The following is a 24,039-nucleotide window of genomic DNA, read 5'->3' as shown; positions in this document are numbered from 1 at the left end:
CATGTCACAGGATAGGACTTGTTTGAAAGTCAAAGATTCTGAAACACCAGGTAATAGGGACATATCTTGAGCTAACAACAACTAATCGAACCTTAAACTTTAAAATTCTTCTTTTAGGAAGATGGGGTTGGAAAAGAACGGAAAAAAAATTCCTATGCGGTTATAGCCAGTGCTAAAGCAACTCCCCAGTTTAAGGCAAGAGACTTTCTTCTCCTTCTCCTCCTCCTCCTTCTTCTTCTTTTTTCCATTTAAGGCAAGAGGCATTTTATTTTATTTATTTTTTACTTTATTTGTTTATTTTGAAAGAAAAAAAGAGAGCATGTGCCCCAGGGAGGGGCAGAGAGAGAGGAGACAGGATCCTAAGCAGGGCTGGAACCCATGAACCATGAGATCATGAACTGAGTCAAAGTCAAGAGTGGGCTGCCTAACTGATTGAGCCACCTAGACACTCCAGATTTTTTAAACCAAATCTGTAAGAGTACCTAGTTCAATACCACAAACTATTCACCTACAAATATCCTCTTAGTTGGGAGAATTCATCATTGACTTTTTTCCCTATGGTAACTTAACAACACAAGCATAATGTGATGCTTTCTAACTAGGATGTTGAATGGATAGTGAGATTTACATTATCAGAGTGCATACAGGTAAAGAATTTGTTCCTTCAATAATATGATTAAATTGAGAAGGAACATTGAGAACGTCAGTACATATCTTGACATGAGTTGTACAACTAAATAAGTATGGGGACCAAGACATCTATTGAAAATAAAACAGCTCAATTTTTTAAAATGTGCAACAAAAAAACAGCATTTGTTTTCATAGTGGTTACACAGCAGTTTTTTTGTACAGTTTTTAAGAGCTTAGAATCTGGACTCAGAGAGGGTTTGAATCTCATACCCATGAGACAACCTAAAATCAGGAGAAATCTTAGCAAGGAGGAAACAAATACATTTCAAGCATTTGACAACTTTGCCAGTGGCAAGTCTTAGAACATTATCTTAAATATTTCATTATATTTCATTTTATAATTGAAATTAACTCCTCAGAGTAAATACTAAAAACATACACACATAGCCAGCTCTAGATATATTGTGGCCCAATTTCTTTCATGAGTCTATGCTTTCCATAATCCCCAGTAACCCTCATCCTTCTCCTTGACATACCACATCCTTTAGTTTGGTGTCACAATCAAGACTCCATTTCCTAAGGGTGTCATTCATTCAATAAGCACTAATTGAGTTCCTGCAGGACCAATCAAGGACTAATCAGTAATAATATGTGATAATTGTCCTGAAGGGACTCACGGTTCACTAAGGGGGAAAAAGACAATAGAACAGAGTAAGAAAATATTTGCAATAAATTAGCTTGTAAAGATCTAAAGTATGGGGACAAAAGACAGAAGCATGCTGCTCTGGGTGGACTGGGATTGAGGGCTACCAGTGAAACTGTCTCAGAGGGGCTCCCACTGAAATTCTAAAGTATGAATGGGGAGGGACGTCTGTGTGGTTCAGTCAGTTAAGCGTCCGACTCTCGATTTCAGATCAAGTCATGATCTCAGAGTTTGTGAGCTGGAGCTCAGCTTGGGGCTCTGTGCTGACAATGCAAAGCCTGCTTGGAATTCTCTCTTTTCCTCCCCATCTCTGCCCTTCCCCAACTAGTGCTCTGTCTGTCTCTCTCAAAATAACCTTAAAAAAATTATGAATGGGGATTAGGTAAATGATAGGGGAAGGACCTATCAAGGGTATAGAATATAGTTTCAGTAAATAAGATTTGAATTTCTTCTTGAGTGTCAAAATGCTCTATTAATCACTTTTTAATACGATAAGTCCCCACTGTAATGGAAGCTGAAGCTTCTGCCTTATTGCCATAATTCCCTTCACCAAAACATCTTGATGAAGTATAGGATAAAGAGAAGCCAAAGAGTGAGCAAAAATCGAAGATATTAGGTGAACAAAAGACATTACAGTAAAGCAGTGATTCCTAATGGGAGGGAGGCCGAATTTTGCCATGCAAAGGACATTTGGCAATGTTTGGGGACAATTTTTGATTGTTATAACTTTGGAGGTGCTGCTAATGACATCTAAGGGACAGAGACAGGGATGCTGCAAAGCATTTGCAAAGCCCAGGACAGCCCCCGACAGCACAACAAATAACGTCTAGCTGAAAATGTCACTAGTGTGCAGGCTGCAAAGCCCTGTGCCAAGCTGATAATTGGGAATGAGGCATAAACACAAAACAGTGTGACTATCTAGTATTTTTAGGCTCCTGAGAGGCACAAAAAGCGCAAAAATCAGAGGGCCACTACTCTTTATCACTCCCATGGATTGATACTAAGAGACTCCTGGTTGTTTGTAAAGCTGAGAGTGATGATTTCACATCCTGCAACCATTGTTTGTAGCTCAGAGAATAAGGTTTCTACATTGTTTAAAAAGAGCCCCTGGTAAGGAGATCCCGTGGCATCTGAACAGCTCGTTGTAGTTGTTCCACTTACTGACTTCCAGAGCACTGAATTATTTTCTTGCTACCACCCTGTAGAATTTTGTTTGTTTCCAACTACACCCTTGGAAACGAATCTTTAAGAATTTTGTCTAGAACGATGCTTCTGGTGTGATGCAGACAGGGTCAACCAAGGGCTCCCATGGCATGTAAGTTATTATTTATCAACTTCACCCTGTTCAGGTTCTGGCTCCAAGGTTTGCCAGCTCAGAAACTCATCTTCATGTTTGCTCTAGGGTTGATTATACATGGGAGTATCGACTTTCCACAGGTGTATGCACATGCGCGCGTGTGCCCCCCCCACACTTGTGGATGATTGGCAAAATATTAATTTAAGATGACATTAAAGGAGCAGGCTAAAGAGAAATAACAATAAATGCAATGAGATATCTTGGATTCGATCCTGGAGCAGAAAAAAATGATATTAGCTTAAAAAATGGAACAAAGCAAAAACAAATGTAAAACCTGATGAAATTCAAATAAAGTCTGACATTTAGTTAAGAAGCATGTACCAGTGATATTTCTTTAGTTTTGATAGATATCCGTGGTTGTGTAAGATGTTTAAGTGGAGTGAGCACATGAGAACTCTTGTGTATGAACTTTACATCCTTTCTGTGAATCTAAAATTTTTCCAGATTAAAGTTTTATTTCCTGGGGCACCTGGGTGACTCAGTCGGTTAATCTGTGGACTCTGGCTCAGATCATGATCTCGCGGTTTGTGAGTTCGAGCCCTGCGTCAGGCTCTGGGCTGACAGCTGAGAGCCTGGAGCCTGCTTTGGATTCTGTGTCTCCCTCTCTCTTTGCCGTCCCCTGTTCACACTCTGTCTCTCAAAAATAAAGAAATGTTAAAAAAAATTTTAAGTTTTATTTCTAAAAAACAAACGACACTGAGGAGAAGAATAAAATAAATTAATTCATAAGAGTTTCTCATTTTGAAAGCAATTTTTAAAAAACTGTAAATTAGATGCACTAAAGCAATTTGTTGCAATTCTATAACTGAAATATATTTGCAGTTCTGTTTTTAAACTCTCTTATTTCACTGCAATCCTAATCTACTTGTTTTAATTTCACATCAAAGTGAATATGTGAATCAGACCTTGCAGATCAGAGGCCTGTTGTCCAGAAATGGCTTATATACATTTTTTGGCTATTGAAGATTGTTATATCTTTAAGAAATTTTTCCAACATTTGAAATATTAAGCATTCCAAATAAACATCCAGAGTCCCACCTTTTGAAAAATTAGAAGTATTAGAAAACTTGGCCCGCACTCAGAGGTGTCTAAACATTTTGGGTAGCGATGTCTTCCTTTATCCTGGGCATATTCTTGCCAGATGCCCACATACCCCTTTTTTAATTTCCCAATCCCAGCTTAGTTACTGGTGGGTCACTTGTGTGCTTTTGATCAAGTAACATCTGATTTGGGCATTTCTATTTCAGTCCTCAATGTTAAATAAATCTGGGGTTTTCACATATGTATTAATTTAAATTTTTGAGAGATTTAATTAAACTAATTTACTTGTCACCATATCAGGATGTAAGAAATGATATTCTGGAGTTCTACTTATGAAATATTTAAAATTTTTAATGTTTTTTTTTTGAGAGAGAGGGAGTGAGAGAATGAGTGAGAGAGGAGCAGAGAAAGAGGGGGACAAAGCAGGCTCCACACTGACCACAGAGAACCCGATGTGGGGCTGCAACTCAAAATCTGTGAGATCATGACCTGAGTCAAAGTTGGGCACTTAATTCACTGAGCCACCCAGATGCCCCTACTTAAGAAACATTTTTAACCTGTTTATGAGACTTAAAATGCTTGTTTCACTCAGTTTGTTTTGGTGTGGCAGATAAAGGATGGGGTAGTATTCTTTTCCACCCAATATCTACATCATTTGGGACCAATTTATTTGTTCTATTTTGCTCTGAATGGTAGCTTTGTGCCAAGAGCTCTCTACTTGCCAAATATTTAGAAATTTTTAGAACATTATCTTAGATTTATGTAACAGTGTTATCCTTGAGTAGTAAAAACTCAAAAGTGATCATGGTGGTTGTCATTCTGTAGAATCTTATATTTTGTTCCTTAAAATCATGAACAATAATTTTTGAAATATAATTCTTCTACATAGAGAAATAGACTCTCCTGTATATCAATGGTTTTCATATCCTAGGATTCCATGACCCAGTTCTCAGATGTGGTCTCCCAGTCTTTTTGTTTACTTTTCTTTTTTTCCTTTTATAAAGATCTTGGATGTTGCCTTAGAAGCATATTCTGTTCATTGTTAGGCAGAAAAGCACTTCTAATGAAACCCCATTAGTTAGGGAAATGATTGGCTGGTGTGTGTCCTTCATATCACCATGGATTTGATAAGCCGAGTGGCATAAAAAAAAATCAGAGAGCAGAAGATAACATGCCTACCTAAAAACAAACTGCTTTGAGATCCTTTAAAATTTGATTAGCAGCACCAACATCTAAAGTCTAGCCACAGTAATTTCTAACAGTTCATGCTAGCATATTTATAAAATTCAAAGAAAAATATTAACACTTGGTTTGGTTATTGGATATATTTGAAAAATATACATTTTTATTTTTCTTAAAGAATACTATATAATCTTTTTTTAACATGTGTTTTCTTTCTATGCCATACCTTAAATTATGATGTACTGATGGCCTCTAATTTTTTTTTGAGGAATAGCTTCATGATTTGACTCCCTGGGCTATTACGAGTCTCCTAAATATATACAACCATAGCTTGGAGATATTGTGGATTTGGTCCCAGATGTCCAGAAATAAAGCAAATATCACAATAAAGTGAGTCAAATGAGTGTTTTGGTTTCCCAGTGCATATAAAAATTATCTTTACACTATAATCTATTAGGTATACAATAGCATTATGTCTACAAAAAAAACGAATAAAAAAGCAACTTATTGCTAAAAACAAAATGCTATCCATCCTGTGAGTGGTCAGGGAGTTTTAATGCTTTTGTGGGTGGAGAGTCTTGCCTGGATGCTGGTAGCTGCTGACTGATCCTGATCAGGGTGGTGGTTGCTGAAGTTTGAGAGTGACTGTGGCAATTTCTTAAAAAAAAAAAAAAAAAAAAAAAAAAAGCAAGAGTGAAGTTTTCACATCAATTCACTCATTTTTTCCTGCATTTTTCTGTAACATGAGATGCTATTTGATAGCATTTTACTCACACTAGAACTTTCAAAGTTGGAGTCAGTCCTCTGAAACCTGCCATTGCTTTACTAATGAAATTGATGTCATATTCTAAGTCCTTTGTTGCATTTCAACAGTCTTTACAGAGGCTTCACCAGGAGTAGATCCCATCTTAAAAAACCACTTTCTTTGCTCATCCTAAGAAGCAGTTTCTCATTCATGCAAGTTTTATCATGAGATGGCAGCAATTCAAAAGCAATCCAAATATAATAATAATAAAATAGTTTGAAATACTGTGAAGATTACCAAAATGTGGCACAGAAACCTGAAATGAGCAAATGCTATTGGAAAAAAAAGTGACACTGATAGACTTGCTAGATACAGGGTTGCCACAAAACTTCGATTTGTAACAAGCTCGGTACCTGCAAACAAACTAAAATGAGATATGCCTGTACTTTCAAAGAATCCTGCACTTCTCCTGTGTGTCCTTTTCATGACTATATAATTTTGTAATGGGCTGTTTCATGTCTGTCTCTCTCCCTAGAATGTGGGGTGTATGAAGGAAGGGCCTGGCTCACAACTGCACATTCACTAATCTTCATACTGTTGAGTGCATCCTAGTTTTTTGTTTGTTTGTTTGTTTTAATAATTACTGTGGTTGGGGCGCCTGGGTGGCTTACTCAGTTAAGCATCCAACTCCTGATTTCGGCTCAGGTCACAATCCCATGGTTCGTGGGATTGAGCCCCGTGTCAGGCTCTGTGCTGGCAGCACGGAGCCTGCTTAGGATTCTCTCTCTCTCTCTCTCTCTCTCTCTCTCTCTCTCTCTCTCTCATTTCCTCCTTCCTCCCTCCCTCTCTCCCTCCCTCCCTCCCTCCTCCCCTATATTCTCTCTCTCTAAAATAATAAACATTTTAAAAAATAATTACTGTTGGTTGTATGAATGAGTAAATAAATAAGTGGATCAATAAGCTGTGCCCTCTGATTTAAACCTACATAGAATTATATTTAAAAAATAAATAGATGGGGGAGAGAAAAGTACATGACTTGACTTTTTCATCCTTATCTCTAGGCCACTCGTTTTTAGAATTTTAAATGCATCCTGCATACAACACCTGGACTGATCAAGCTAACCACAGCTGCAGTTCAGTCAAGTGTCCTTCAAAACCCCCAAAGTATCACCTTAGTTTTGGCAAACACACACACACACACACACACACACACACACACATCCAACAACTACCTTAGCTTATCATGTATGGCCCTTGGTGAAGAGTTGTTTATTTACATCTTCAGCTCTATCTGAGGAATCTCATCAGCTACAAACAATTCTGGGAATTCATTTTTGTTATTTATTTTTAAAATTTTTAATGTTTTATTTATTTCTGAGAGAGGGAGAGAGACAGCGTGAGCAGGGAAGGGTCGGAGAGAGAGGGAGATACAGAATCGGAAACAGGCTCCAGGCTCTGAACTGTTAGCACAGAGCCCAATGCGGGGCTGGAACCCACGAACCACAAGATCATGACCTGAGCCGAAGTCAGCCGCTTAACTGACTGAGCCACCCAGACGCCCCAGGAATTCATTTTCTTTTACACCATGTTACTTATTGCCCTTTTCCCCTCTGCTTAGAAGCCCGTCATAATTTCTCTTCTGAGTTCATGTGTCCTAACTTTCCAAAGTTCAATTCTGACATCATCTCAAGAATGACTTCTCTAAACTCTCAAGTTGCAAAGGTGTGCATTTTTTGTGTTCCCATTTACACCTGCTACCTTTATTTTGGCACTTATAACAACTATTAAAATGACCTGTTTGTGTCTTTAAGACTTCAAGTCTCTTAAAGAAAAAGTCCTATCTTATTCATTTTTGCATTGAAACATCCAAAGTCAATGTTTGGTGTTGAATAAATATCTCCATAAAAAATTATAACAAATTATCATCAAAGAGTCATTTGACCTTTCACTAGGAGGAAAGATTGTCTAGAATTTCAAGTGATATCCAAATTATCCTGAGATGCTTCTTTGAAGAAATGCCTCTTTTTCTCACTTTTTAATGAGAACATTTAAATGTAAACTTTAATTTTGTAAACTTGCAAACTTTAGTCTTATTTTATTTCTTATATTTAGGTGTATTTCACTTTATTTAATCGTTCATTAATTAAAAACCACTCTTCTGAGCATTTACTCAGTTCTACACACTAAGTCAATTTTTTTTGTCACTAGGAGATGAAAGGCATATTTACTGACATAAAGGAATTCAGTACTTAAGTAATTAGAATAAGAATGCTCTAATACAACTAAGGCTTTGGAAGAATGAATTTTGGCTAGCAGGTTAAGAATCGGTGTGCCTGGGTGGCTCAGTCAATTGAGCATCCAACTCTTGATATCAGCTCAGATCATGATTTCAATGTTTGTGGGTCTAGCTCCACACTTGACTGTGGGGAGCCTGCTTGGGATCGTCTGTCTCACCCTCTCTGCCCCTCCCCACCGCACGAACACATTCTCTCTCTCTCTCTCTCTCTCTCTCTCAAAATAAATAAATAAACTTAAAAAAAAAAAAGAGCTAAATAAGAGTATTCCAGATGAGGGAAACAGCATATGAAAAGTTATAGAAGTAGCTTAGGGCATGGTGCATTTTGAAATTACAAATTTGACTCCTCAAGTTTCTTGCCTTTTTAGATGTCTAGCAGATAGCCTCATCCCCTATTTTAAATTCTGGGAGGTCCAAAGCTTTCAAAAAGATGTCAGTGAATTTCTTGGGCCAGGAAGTGTAAACTTAATGTCTGATAGTTAACTCTGGCTTTAAATCTTACTTTCTGATTTTCTGGATTATGTTGATTTTGCATAAATTCAAGTAGACACTGTCCCCAATTTTCTCTGAGCAAACAAACAAACATGGTTTTCAAATCTACAGTTGATAACCTGCTCAATTAATCTGGGTAATTTGGGAAAGGATGTGGGCAGTAGACATCAGAGGTAGACCAACAGTTTGAAGCTGAATAGAACATACTCTTAGATGTTAAATTCTATGTCTAACCAGTTTCTCCTGTCTTCGTCACTACACACCATCATATTCTTTCTTTCTTTTCTTCCTACTTCTACATCTGTTTCCCTCATCAATGGCCCTAAAGCACTATGGTTTCTAGGTATATTGTGCATATAATTTATCTCATCTTTGCCTACCACCTAACTGATCTCTTTCTTATTGATAAAACTAGATTAAGTTATATTTTCTTTTTCTCAAAAATCAAACTGAGTCATTAATTTATACAAATCATTTCTATTACTGGTTTCATGCTCTTTGTGCTCTCATCCTTAAACCAGTAGGATGACTCAGTGAAACAAAGAGCAAGGAGAAGCAGCTTTGTATGTAAACCTGACCTTCATGATGAGGTTAAATTTTGGACAACCAAGAACTGGAGAAAGAAAAATAAAGTAATTTCCTTACTTTATTTTTGACCTGAAAAATCTGTACATTGTATTTCTCACTTTTAATAGGAATTGCATTTGTGCTGGGTTTTAATCAAATTTATCTGATCCTGTACAGTCTGCTTTTTGCTGATTTTAATTCTGTCCTTTTCATGGCAATTTCTCTGTTTTCCAGTTTTCTGCTTTGGGTTCATTTCATTATTATTCCACATTTATATGCTTCCTTTCAGTGAAGATACGGATTAGACTTCCCATTCTTATGCAGATGATGCTTAGATATATTTGAAGATTAGTCCTAATTGTTACTCCACTTCTGACACTTTATCAGCTTCTCGTGAAGACATAGGGACTGGGATGTCCAATTAAATATTATTAAGTAGAACTACTTATTGATAGTTCCAGACACTGATTTAAATAAGTTTTATCGTCCACCCTTCAGACGTGTGTGTGTTTGTGTGTTTGGTGGGGGTGGGGGGTATTTACATGTTTCATGACTATCTGAGAATTGAGATTGATTCAGAGAGTAGTTTCCCTACCTGTTTTTCTGAAGTTTTACAACAGGTCTTTCATGTTTAGATAACTCAGTATTTTTTAAGGTAGATTATATTATATACCGTATTAAAGTGAAATAAAAGCAAAGTAAAATTCTGATGTATTAAAAGTGTTATATGGGGCGCCTGGGTGGCTTAGTCGGTTAAGCGACCGACTTTCGCTTAGGTCATGATCTCGCGGTTCGTGGGTTCGAGCCCCGCTTCGGGCTCTGTGCTGACTGCCAGCTCAGAGCCTGGAGCCTGTTTCAGAGTCTGTGACTCCCTCTCTCTCTGACCCTCCCCTGCTCACGCTGTCTCTCTCTCTCTCCTAGAAACGAATAAAACATTAACAAAAAATAAAATAAAAAAAAATAAAAGTGTTATAACCATATTTCCAGTCACTACTTAAATTCTACATATTTGTATTTAGATTATTATGAACTTAAACTTCCATGTAGGAATTCACTTCTTAATAAAACAAATTCTGTGTGCGATTTTCTGAACTGTTATGAGTTTCCTTCTCAAAAAGAAAGTGCAAGAGAAAGATAAAGTGTGGTTGAACAGAGTCCTCCGAACATGTGAAATATGGTACAGAAAGACTAAAATCCTGACATTCAACCCAGAGATATGTACTTATTTAATGGAATTCTATTTTCTGTGAAAACTCCACAGTGCTCAGTGATGTCCATTAAAAGGACAGATGCTCTGCTTCTCGTGATGTTCTTCTCACTCATCCTGTTTTCCTTTGTCCACTCTGATAATAGATTTCTAGCACAATTTATCCATTTTTTACAGCAGTCTTTTATGAGGTCAGTTAAAAATTAATTCTAAAACTTGTTTCATTTACTAAGCATGTCTTCCTCCCTAGATGACTAATTCCTTCATTTAAAATATTTTATTTTAATGTAAAAAGCATTTTTCAAAACTTTGAAAATATTTATTTTGTCTAAGCTAATATAGCTCAAACTAGACCTCCTATACCGTCCGTCTTCAAAAATATTTAATTTCTGGAACCATTTTACTTTCTGAGTCAATTTTTCATCAGAGCCTTGTTTTATATTCAGAGCCTATATGTCTGCACACATGGGATAATTTTTTTTCCTCGAATGTCCTTAAAACATTTCGTTTCAACCATACCTTATAGTAATGGTCACATGTTAATTTTTAAAAGATAGTGTCTTATGAAGTATTACTGGGGAAATGGACACCTTATGATTTTCTACAAATTCACCTTGATTTGATCAGAATGGATTTGTTCTTTATAAGGTTTATCCAAGAGCCATGGGAGAAAGGCTCCTAAATTACCAGGGGAGGGAAAAACTTAGAAATAAAAGGTTTTTTCTGTGTCACTTCCTAAGGATCACCTTCCCTGATCTGTTATCACTTCCATAGCATTTCTTCCGTAGCTGATTCCTATAGCATCTTGTAAATCCAACATATATATGGTTGATTTTAACTTGTCATTTTATGAGTGTTTTTTCTTTATTTTAAAAAAGTACAATTTCCTAGTCTAGAACATATTTACAGTGTTTATTTTTCATCATGTAGAGGTCATTTGATACTCCACTTAAAAACTGTGATAAAGAGGGGCGCCTGGGTGGCTCAGTCGGTTAAGCGTCCGACTTCAGCTCAGGTCACGATCTCACGGCTCGTGGGTTCGAGCCCCGCGTCGGGCTCTGTGCTGACAGTTAGCTCAGAGCCTGGAGCCTGTTTCGGATTCTGTGTCTCCCTCTCTCTTTGACCCTCCCCTGCTGTCTCTATCTCTCTCTCAAAAATAAATAAAACATTAAAAAAAAAAAAAGAACTGTGATAAAGAACTTGGATATTTGTTCCTTTAGTAAACATCTCTGTATTATGAAAGCCACTGCATCAGGAGTTAACAAACAGAGATGAAAAACAGAACTTGTCCAGAAAAGCTTATAAGTGTGTATACATATTAGAAAACAAAGCATACCACAAATATCATATGTTTGCATGTATAGGAGGATTAGGAGGAACTTGACGGAGGAACTTGACGGAGGAACAAGGGGGAGAAGAAGGGCGGAAATGGTGGGGGAAAGGGAGAGAGGCAAACCATGAGAGACTCTTGAATGCTGACAAAAACTGAGGACTGATGGATGTGGGGGGGAGGGGGGGATGGGCATGGAGGAGGACACTTGTGGGGATGAGCACTGAGTGTTATGTGGAAACTGATTTGACAATAAACTATTTGTAAAAAAAAAAAAAAGAAAGAAAACAAAGCATACCAGAGAATTGCCAAGTAGTGTCACTCAAGGAAGCAGTATGTCCTATCAGAAAGCTGAGTCTACTAGCTTCAATCATGTGATTGCTATCAATATTTTATTGCTGTGAAGTACTTAAAATGTTTATAACTATTTTTCTATTAGATCACTAGCTCTTAAACATCTTTATGATATTTTGTTCAAATAATGTGCTGAGAAGACTAGAGTCCATTACAGAACCCTGAGCAGAGGAATTAGGAATACTTCTCATAGAAAGAAGTGACACATCATCTTGGATTTGTTTAAATGAAAAGAATTTCTGAAAGGGGTGGTAAGAAGGAATAACATCTTAGGCTTGGAAAACACCATCCACTTAGAAATAAGTGGAGAATTATAAGGGTGTGATATATACAAAGAAGAACAAGAATTCTTTTCTGGCACAAATTGAGTGTATACTGTATACAATGGCAGGAGATTGTACTGGAAAAGAAATCTAGATCCCCATAGAAACAATTTTATATTTTGTATTAGGCAGTTTGTAATTTATTCTATAGGAAACAAAGATCAAGGTTTTTAATGAGGTCAAGTAAGTTAATCGCTTCCGCTTTTAGAACGATAAATATAGTAACACTAAAGAGGATGGAACACAGGAAGAAAAATGAGTACAGGAAAGGAGTTAAGTAGCTTTTTCTAGTTCAAGAGGAGATGATGATGAAGTGCTAGAAATTGGGGGGAAAAGAAAAGAAGGAAAATGGAATGTTTCAGATGACAAATACATAGGTCTTGAGGAGTGCTTTTGTATGTATGGGAGGGAAGTAGATGCAAAGGGACACATGTACCCCAATGTTCATAGCAGCACTCTCAACAACAGCCAAAACATGGAAAGAGCCTAAGTGTTCATCAACAGACAAATGGATCAAGAAAATGTGGTATATTTATACAATGGAATACTACATGGCAATGAGAAAAAATGAAATCTGGCCATGTGTAGCAACATGGATGGACCTTGAGGGTGTTATGCTGAGCGAAATAAGTCAGGCAGAGAAGGGCAGATACCATATGTTTGCATGAATAAAGGATTAGGAGGAACTTAATGGAGGACCATGGGGGAGAAGAAGGGGAAAAATAGTTGGGGAGAGGGAGGGAGGCAAACCATGAGAGACTCTTGAATGCTGAGAACAAACTGAGGGCTGATGGGGGTGGGGGAGAGGGGAAGGAGGGTGACGGGCATGGAGGAGGGCACTTGTGGGGATGAGCACTGGGTTTTATACGGAAACCAACTTGACAATAAACTATTAAAAATAAATAAATAAAAATAAATAAATAACATATACCATAAAAAATAAACAACAAACTCAAAAAAAGGTATAATTAATTAAAAGCTTCTTTAAAACATTTCATAGAACATCCCAGCAGGCAGAGAGATGATTACTTTAGAAATAGGAGATGGAAAAATTGGTGGTGTAAATTTGAGAGCTATCAACACACAAGTGACTACTGTAGTCCTAGAAATAAATTATATTATTCAGGGAGACCACTGAATAAAGAAAAATAGGCCTTTTAATCAGTTTATAATTATGCTACCTAAGGATCAAAGGCAACAAAACAAAACAAAACCAAGAGCACAAGGTATGGAGGGGCTCCTGGGTGGCTTAGTCAGTTAAGCATCCAACTGTATTTCGACTCAGGTCAGGATCTCAAGGTTTGTGAATTCAAGTCCTGCATTGGGGGCATCGTGCTGACAGAGCAGATCCTGCTTGGTATTCTCTCTCCCTCTTTCTCTGCCCCTCCCCACAAATGTTTGTTCTCTCTCTCTCAATAAATAAATAAACAAAGAAACTTAAAAAATAATACAAAGTATGGACATTGTGGTGTCAAACAATTAGGTAAGAATCAAGAGAGCTTAGGACTGTATAAGGGAAAGCAGATAATTTCAAGCACAGCTTATCAATTCTTTCCATTACCACTAAGACATCATGTATTTGGAAAAAAATGAAGAGGTACTATTTGATTTAGCAATTCGAAGGTCATTTCTGGCATTGAGAAAGCAGTTTTGATACCTAAATGAGAGAAGTCAACTGTAATACTTTCATAAGTGAATAAGAGAGAAGAAAATGTAATAATGCACGTAGAAGATTCATAAGATATTAAAGAGCAATGATCTTACATATATGTGAAATCTAAAAAAAGACTAAATCATGGGTGCCTGGGTGGCTCAGTCAGTTATGTGTCCGACTTAGGCTCAGGTCATGATCTCACGGTTCATGCGTTCCAGCCCCACATCAGGCTCTGTACTGACAGCTCAGAGCCTGGAGCCTGCTTCAGATTCTGTGTCTCCCTCTCTCTCTGCCCCGCCCCCATTCATGTTCTGTTTATGTCTCAATAATAAATAAACATAATAAAAATTTTACAAAAGACTAAATCATAGAAACAGAGATTAGATTTGTAGTTGACAATATCAGGGCCAGGAGTAGTGGGAAAAATGGGGAGGTGTTGGGTAAAGAATACATTTTCAGTTATAAGATGAATAATTTCTGGGGATATAATATACATTATAGTTACTATACTTAACAATATTGTGTCATGTACTTGAAAGTTGCTAAGAGAGGGGATCTTAAATGTTATCCCACACACACACAAATATTAATTATATGAAATGATGGCGGTAACTAACCTTCTTGAAATCATTTTACAGTGTATTAAATCATCACATTATATACCTTAAACTTACACATTGTTGTATATCAATTGTATCTCAATAAAGTGGGGGAAAAAGGTCAATTATTGGCTACTCAGAAATTTTGTGAGGCCTTGATAATCTGTGGTAGCTTAAAATCAGCCAAGATGGGACTTCATATACCATGGGAATTGAAAGAGAGAGAGACAGAGAGACAGAGAGAGAGAGAGAGAATGAGAGGCATGAATATGCTGTAATGAGTATAGAAGACTTACAGAAAGTTAGGTAGTAAATGGAAAAGAGGAAAAATTGGTAACTAATATTGAAGGAAGAAAAATGAGAAGTAACAATTTAATCCTAAATGGTTTAACCACAAGATATAAACTTCAAGTTGTCTGAAATAGATTTATGCTAAAATATAAGCTAAAGGGAAAAATAGTTCATAAAACTTTATTTATGATACTAGAAAGACCCTTGATGAGAGGAAAGTAAGACTTGGGGTTGAAAGAACTTGAGCTCTAATTCTGACTCCCCGCCATTTATTAGCTGAGTGATCTTGGGGAAGTCAAGCAAACTTGTGGGACCTCTCAACAGATCTGTAAGGTGGCAATGAATATGGTCATATGGGTGACTCAGTCATTTAAGTGCCTGACTCTGTAATTCAGCTCAGGTCATGATTTCATGGTCATGAGATCAAACTCCATGTTGGGCTCCACACTGAGCATGGTGCCTGCTTGCGATTCTCTCTCTCCCCCTCTCTCTTTGTCCCTCTCCCCTGCTCGCTCGCTCTCTCAAAATTAATAAATAAATATTAAAAAATTTATTTTATTTATTATGGTGATCATAATAACCATGTAAAGTCAAGAGCATTGAAAATATACATACCTCAATAAAAAGAAAATATACGTACATAATTTAAAAATACAATGAATTATTATTGATGAGTTGGAAAAGGATGACACATGAAAGATTTTAATGGAATGAGGTAAATGAATGCAAATCAAAACTAATGCCCACAAGAAACCATGGTGACCAAGAAGGAAGAGAAGGCACAGATATAGTGTGGCCACTCATTCTTCTTAAGAAGAAGAAAGAAGGGTTGGAAAACTGATGAAATATTACAACATTAACTTTTGTGGGAATTTATTAAAATTACCTCAGTGCAGCTGTTTTTATAGTCTGAATGGCCTAATTCACAGTTATAAGAACAGTAAAAGTGGTTTTAATATTGATTTCTCTGTTACTCTCAACTCCTAGGATACTTAATAAATAGGATCGAAAACATTTTCTGGATGGCTTAATCAATCCATGGCTTTGTTTCTTTCTCTTTGCAGATTTTTATTAACAAGATATTGCATAAATATACCTCTCTCTAATTAAACTAACCTATTTATAGTCAGAGGATAATATATAATGCCTTTTATTCATGGTTAGTTTTCAGTTAATGTTGAAAATACTGAGCTTGTGAACGTTAGGGTATAGAAAATACTCTCACTTTGATAAGTGACCAAATGCCCTAATATATATTTCAATGTGCTTATAATTGTGCAATTTTGAATTTAAAGTCTGTTTGCAAAACACTTTATTGCTAAGATTTTGCATGAGGCAGAGGCTCACTTTTAAAATGCAATTTCTCTTTTAGTGAAGACGTGTGGCTCTAATCTTCAAGGACCAAGTGGAACCTTTACGTCTCCCAACTTTCCATTCCAGTATGACAGCAATGCACAGTGCGTCTGGGTCATCACAGCAGTGAATACAAATAAGGTAAGGGAAAGCCATCTGTGGCACAAAGCAGAATCATAAAGACAAAGGCAAAGAGATCACGAGGAAAGTGCAGTAAAGACAATTCATAACTAGAGCATGATTTCTGCAGTACTTTCTACTTCTCCCTTATCTAAACATAAACATATGAGAATATTGGAAAAGTCAATTTTAAATAACACAGCTCTCCTCCTGGTTACTAATATAAATGACAACACATTAAAATTATAGATGAATGTTTTCTGAGACATATTTTTGAAGTTGTAAGTATGTATTTTTTAAAGCTATGAATAATGGCTTTTCACTTCATATCTTTTCTGCTTGACATATCATTCAGATATATCATGTTTTAGTACATAGCTTCCTTTTCTTTCAATGTTTCTCTTATTACTATAGATCACAGAGCTACTCCTTATTATAAAACGTAACTTTTAATGTGGTCTGCACTCATAGAAGATTCATAGTATGGGTATTTCAAAAGGTTAAATTGTCTTTCTATTTGACTATAAATAAGTGAATCATCTAAACATGCATGCGCCACAATACTTCAAATAAAATTATTATGCTGAACGAGTGTAAGAGCAGATGAAAAATTAACTAGCTTTCCTGTCTTCTCTCTATTCTCCTTCTCCTTGAAAGAATACAGAAAGGCAGAATCAAAATTCCTCTCAGATCATATGGTATCTTTTCTGGGTTAGATGAAGGAAAGTTTGGTAGTAGCGCCCATAAAACTGATTTAGATTGTAGTTCAAATACTGATTTAGAATTTAATGATACCTTTGATCAAGTTATCTAACCGCCCTTTAATTCTGTCTCTTATCTATAAAAATGTGGATAATGAGAGTACACATTTCACAGTGCTGTAAGAAATAGATGAGGTAATGACTACAGAGTGCTTAAGACAGTAAGGACTTAAAACACATTAAATCATTGTTATTAGATAAAGTGTATACTACCTGCCAGGATGTTTTAGATTTTATGTTCATGAAGCCTAATCCTTACAGCAGCAGCATGGTTTAAAAAATCAATTCAGTGGTCAGCTACACTTGCCTCATAGACAAGGCCCAATTTATGAATCAGAAGAACGAGATCAGAAGCCTTGCTCCAAACTGTGTAAACTTGGGAAAATCACTAAATCTAACCTTTCCACTATATAAAAGAAATTATTTTATCCATCCAACCTGTGTAATCAGTTCAACTGAACAAATAGTTATTTGTCCAGTTATCTTCTCTGTACGAATTTTAGATTGTTGAAAATATTTTAAAAAATCATGAAGTACTCGAAAACAAAACTTGCATTTATTGAACATTTAGCAACATGCCAAATGCTACTCACAACACTTTTTATAAATTATTTAATCCTCATAAGACTCCTCTGTGAAGTAGATACTTTTATTGTCTGTGTTTAACATGGAGGCTGGATAACTTGTCTCAGATCACAGAGCTGGCAAAGGTCAGAACTGTGTACTTCTTAAGATACGTGTTGTTTACAAGGGTATATCTCACACTAAGGTGTAAGTATCTTACACCAAGATAAGCATGAAGTAAATTCATTGTAAAGTATGGAACAAACACATTATACTAATCTTGCACTGAGATAGAAATCTTTTTGTGTCATGATAATTACCCATAATTGTCATAAAAATATCGTAATTATCTCCTGTTCTATGAGATGTCTGCTTTGCTGAGTTTAATTTATTCTCATTTACTGAGATACCTGAAAATTCACAGAGGTCATCACATTTCTCCTTGTTTATCTTGCCCAATCTGCCAAACTTTTATCTCTTCTTTTTCTTCTAAAAAAATCCAATTTATTTTCTAAGGAGGACATAATTACTTTCACTTCTTTGCTATTTTTATCAAGTAGCTTACTGAGGACATTAATTTTTGATCTGTTGATTTAACTCTATTTTAAGATATCCTTATAGAAATTGGTTTTCAAGAATTTTTAACCATGACCCACAGTTAGAATTATTTTTTTTTACATTGTAGCCCAATTCACTCACGTACACACAGCGCCACCAAACAATATTTCCCCTTAATATGTTAATTCACTTCTCTATTTTTTTATTCTAATCTATGATGACCTATTTGTTTTTAAAATATGAGTCATGCCTTAATAAATGGATTTCATGATGCACTAACAAGTTATAAGACAATTTGAAAAATTCTGTTTCGCTTCAATAGATTCTCACACCAGATCTCTTTCAGGAAAGCAGTCGCTGACATGAACCGTGGGTACACAGCTTTCCTGATTGGTATAAACCTCAATTAATCAAGACACTTAATATCGCAATATCTATAATTTTCTTTAAATATAATTGTTCATGTTTTCCTTATGTTTGATAGTTTTAAAAGCAGTCATGGTGTTCTACTTGTCCAAGCCACATGTATGATTGGTGGAAAAATCTCTTGAGATTTGAAGCTGAATGAGACTGAATGGAACTGTGTTCAAATACAGACTGTCCCTCTTAGTAGTTACACATTTGTAGGCAGGCATGATTTTGATTTCTCTGAACTAGTTTTTTTTAAATCTATTAGAGATAATAATATTATATCATAAAGTTGTTATGCTGACTGAATAAGGAAACATAAAATGTCTCATTCAAAGTAGGATCATTTTAAATACATCTATTTTGCTAAATGTTGCCATCTCATCAGAAAACATACTTGTCTTTAGTTATTTGCCAGATTTAATTTATGTGTTGATGCAGAAAAAAATGTCACTATATACTATTTTCTTCCACATTAGATTGTGTGGTTGATTAATTTATAGGTTGCTAAACATTAAATTATAGTCATTTTTACTTCTCAGTTTACAAACTTGCCATTTAGCTTACTAAAAATAAAATATAATGACTGAGCATTGCAATCTTGAAGTCATATATGTTTTTAAGGTTACTTTATACCCTTCTGCAAGCTTCTGTAAGGGAATATTTCCTTTAATTTTAGAATTTCAATGATAAACATAATTGAGGGCTTCTTCACAACAGCACATCAGAATATTAGAAGAAATACTTTAAACTAGCCTTGTTATTGAATTAGTTCTTCTTCTTGCAGTACGATATGCATTTAACATTTTTAGCTCCATGTGTGATGTAAATGCTTCTCTGTCTTGAGGTTTTCCTTAATTTGTATGTGGATGATCTTCCTTGATTTAAGTTGTCTAGTGCATTTGCCTCCAATCTTTTGTATGTGTATTCTGGAATACACAAACAATTCCCAGGTTGTGGGGGGTCGGCGCGCGGAGCTGAACATCATTTTCAAGTACTCCACTTTTTAACACTGTCTGGCTTAAGGACCCACTTCTATCTGTTTGTTCTATTTTATCACTTTCCTTTTCATGATTGTCTTTCACAGTTTCAAAGGAAAGTCACATATTACTCTTCCAGCTGAAATGAGTGTAAATAAAATTCTAGAGATCTGGAGTAGAAAATTCTACATGCATATGGTTCCTGAGGGGAGAGACTTTGATATCAAAGCAAAAAAAAAAAAAAAGAAAAAAGAAAAAAAAAGGTTCACTAGGAAATATTTGAAGGAGACAATACCTGACAATACCTTATTTCGTCTACAAAACAAACTTACAGAAAGTCCCATCTTTTTATCTCTTAATGTACGTCTGTATGTATGTTTGTATATATGTATATGTATAATTTATCCACCCATCTTTTAATCTGTCTGTGTCTTTGTATATCCTAGAATTAGAAAATACACAACACATCGAATTGGAGAGTAATCTGAATCAAAACACAAAGTCTGGTTTATTAAACACATAGAATTCCTAATTTGTCTGATTGATTTTACTGTCCTTGCATTTATAATATACAGTGGACATTTTCTAGAAATTAAATGGACTAACGTTACAAGATTTTAAGGTAACTGTGTTTAAAGTATTTATAAAATTATAGTATAGTAGAACTTGCGTACTTTGCAGCTACTCACATTTACAAAGAAAAAAAAAACGTCCGTTAGAAACTTTAAGAGAGGGGTGCCTGAGTGGTTCAATCGATTATCTGTCTGATTTGTCTCAGGTCATGATCTAATGGTTGGTGAGTTTGACCCCCGCATTCAGCTCTGTGCTGATAGCTGGGAGTCTAGATCCTGCTTCAGATTCTGTGTCTCTCTCTCTCTCTTCCCCTCCCCTGCTTGCACCCTGTCTCTATCTCTCTCTCTCTCAAAAATAAATAAATATTAAAAAAATTAACTGTAGAATAAAGTAGTTGTCAAAACTCTTTGATCTAAGTATGTCTTGAAAATTTTTTGAAGGCTGTCTACAAGAACACTGTCAAATAGAAATATGTGAGAGGTCCCTGGGTGGCTCAGTCGGTTAAGCATCCAACTTCAGCTCAGGTCATGATCTCATGGCTTGGGAGTTCAAGCCTTGAGTCTGGCTCTGTGCTGAGAGCTCAGAGCCTGGAGCCTGCTTCGGATTCTGTGTGTGTGTGTGTGTGTGTGTGTGTGTGTGCGCGCGCCCCTTTCTCTCTCTCTCTCAAAAGTGGATAAACATTTAAAAAAAGAAATATGTGAGCCACATATATAATTTTCTAGTAGCTAGAATTTTAAAAGATGGAATTAATTTTAATGTTATATGTTATTTAACCTTAATATTATAATGTCATGTAATCAGAAAACATTATTAATGAAATAATTTACCATCATTTTATTTCATTTTAAATCTTTGAAATTCAGAATGTGTTTAATACTTAAAGGATATCAGTTCAGATGAGCCACATTTCTAGTATGTAATACCCACATGTTGCTGGTGGCTACCATATTGTTCAGGGAAAATATTCAACAACACCACAGAGAGTTTGTTTCTGTTTTAGGGAATATGAAAGGTGATAGTAGTTAGTGGTTGGTCTTCAGGAAAATAAACATCTCATTACAAGTCAGTTGCCTCATGTGAAGTTCTGTAGGGGCTTCAATGATAAAAAGAAGGGATGGTCCCATTGGCAAGCTGGGATTTTAGCTCTTCCTTACTTCTATGAAACTATCCCATATCTTTATTTAATTATTTTTTTATTTTTTACTTCAGACAGCCAAAATATGTTTCTGTTCATTGTCACTAAGGAACCCTGAGGCAGGGAGCTAGTGATACGGTCATAATTTTTATTGTCTTTTGACAATAACGAATCTGTTGAAATGTTTACCTCCCCAGTTTGCTCTCTAATATATTTCACTATATCCTGCAAATTGATTATATGCCTATTTTCTCTATCTTTATCAATATTGAGATACAAGGGTTCTAGCTCTTGAAAACATGTGGTAATGTTGGCTACCTCTACTCTGATTTCTTGGATGTCTAATGACCTTTTGAGAAGTGGGTTTTCAAATGTAAACGTAAATTAACACTAAAGTCAAGATAGTTTTTTTTTTTTAATTAAACAGTTCTTCAGTATTAGGTACAGTTTTTTTTTAATTAACTAATTCTTCAGTACAGTGTGTAGAACCAAGATAAAAATGTTGTGGAATAGAATTATTTATAGCTTTTTGACCAGTTCATGTTCTCACTTTAAAGGGATGTGCTTTTATCCACATTGAATGACTGTTTGTAAGAATAATACTGATGTCTCCAGGATGTCAGCAAATCTCACAACTGAGAAAATAAAATCCACTGGGAGGTCAATAATAACAAGGTTAAATTAATTGAGCATAGAATTTGATTCAGAGAAAATAAAAACAGGCACGTGAAGTCGACTTCAGTTTAGATTTTAACTCTTACTAGTTTATCAGAAGCCTAATGTATCAGAAGAAATAAAATTGGTCATCAAAAGGATGTGAATTAACTATGACTTAAAAAAATGTTGGATAACACTAGCCAAAAACACTTTCTTTGTATTCCAAAATTATGATTTCTTAATTTGTTTCTAAATTTGGCTCACATTTGTACCTCATGATTCAAAGAATATGGCTGACTGTAACCTACATATGACAATGAAGAAGGTTAAAGGACTGGCATGATTTTAAGTGTATATATTTAAAAACTCATTCTGGATGTTCCTGACCTATTTATAAATAAGTTCCTTATTATTCTACACAGAGGGATACTGGACAGAGTTTTGGTCTAAGAGTCAGAAACCTTGAATTCTTGTGCAAGTCGTTTTGCGTCTCCGAATCTCAGTTTCCTCATCTTCAAAGCAGGAAAAATTATCCTTGCCCTGTCATGTTACAGAAGTGTTGGAGGAACACCCAAGTCAGTAAACAACATGACACTTTGGGTGTTGGACATTATTTTCTAAATTTAAAGTATCATATAAATATATTATTTATGCTACCCCTTATTCCAAAGACAATTTTAAGGGGATGACATCGTCAAATAGATCATGATTCATATGTTGAGATATGTTAAATATTTAAGGAGCTTTAAGCATAAGAATAGTACCTAGCTCATAGTGGGAGCCCAGTTAACATTTGTTGTGTAAATAAAAGAACTGGTAGGGGCATCTCGGTGGCTCAGTTGGTTAAGCATCGGACTCTTGATTTCAGCTCAGGTCATGATCTCAGAGTTTGTGAGTTGGAGCCCTATGTAAAGCTCTGCACTGACAGGATGGACCCTGAATGGGATTCTGTCTCCTTCTCTCTCTGCCCATCCCCCACTCACATCTGCATGCATACACTCTCTCTCCAAAATAAATAAACATTTAAAAAACCTAATGGATAAGAATAAGCAATGCATATGGAATATGTGAGAAATTATTAGGCATTTTGATCAAGCATAGTCTAAAATTTGTGCACAACGAACACCAAATATTTTGGTGGCAATTATACTGTTTTATAAATAAATGTTAACCTATAATATGTTAAGTAATACTTATATATGTATATTATTTTCTCAAGTGCTAACAGAAAGCATACTTATTGAGCTTTTCATAGTTCTGATAAAATTTTACATTTTATATTATCTTGACACAGGTTTCTGTTGAAGTGACATGATAGATGGGACACCTGTCTCAAACTTAGATGCTGGTCAAGAAGGACAACCTCTTCTAATAGGAAATCTTATCCCTTTCCAGGAAGGTCAATCCATTCTACTGTTTATTTCAAGAATAAGTAGTCAGGGTCTATTTTAGAATGTGGTAATATAATTAAATTGTGAAATATTTTTTCAAATATCTTGCACAACATTTAAGCCCATCATTTTGTTTAGACCCATAAAAGACCCATTCAGCATTCCTCCCCATAAACTCTTTAGGCATCAGAATACATCCTGACTTCCACCCACAACATTGTTTCCAGAAGCCTTTCCATATTGTTGCTATTCCATCATTGCAGCTAGCCTCTTGCCACTTCGTTTAGCCTGCCTACTTACAGGCAGTAGCTCTATGTGCCAAAGAGTCCAAGCTTTGGGACCTATGCCAAGCTTCAGTGCCAGGTCTGAGACCTCAGCCAGACATGGAAAGTGTCACTTTCTTGCAGACTGTAGCTGCAAAAAAGCAGAGTCAAGACAAAGATTTATATGCAAGTGATATATTAAGAAACTGAACCCAGGAAATTCTATAGAGAGTGGGGGAAACAGGGCAGGAAAGAAGTTAAACCCAAGGTGAAATTTCAGGCACAATCCAAGCTGTAGCTTGATCCCATACCTGTGTAAGTTGTCCCTCAGACTTTTTTCCAACTCAGTGCTAGGGAGCTGGGCTATCTTTCTCCTACATCCCATAACCATAGGTACTTCAGGGCTCATGAGTGGGCATAACAGCTCCCATAGACTGAAGGAAGACTCCAGAAGACATAACTCTAGACATTTAGAGGCAAATGAATATGTTGATAGTACACAGAA

The 24,039-nt window shown here is 35.9% G+C and overlaps 1 protein-coding gene across 3 annotated transcripts in view; it reads left to right on the top strand.

Moving 5' to 3' along the window:
- CSMD3 (CUB and Sushi multiple domains 3) overlaps nucleotides 1–24,039 on the top strand; it is a 1,194,711-nt gene that overhangs the window by 578,910 nt on the left and 591,762 nt on the right. For all 3 annotated transcript variants that reach the window (XM_077772930.1, XM_077772929.1, XM_077772928.1), the window contains one exon: nucleotides 16,144–16,265. In XM_077772930.1, the coding sequence (XP_077629056.1) occupies nucleotides 16,144–16,265 (122 nt within the window). The remainder of the gene's footprint in view (nucleotides 1–16,143; nucleotides 16,266–24,039) is intronic.

Source organism: Crocuta crocuta, unplaced genomic scaffold (assembly GCF_008692635.1).
Source record: "Crocuta crocuta isolate KB4526 unplaced genomic scaffold, BGI_CrCroc_1.0 scaffold479, whole genome shotgun sequence".
Lineage (NCBI taxonomy): Eukaryota > Metazoa > Chordata > Mammalia > Carnivora > Hyaenidae > Crocuta > Crocuta crocuta.
This window is presented reverse-complemented; position numbering and strand designations above follow the sequence as displayed.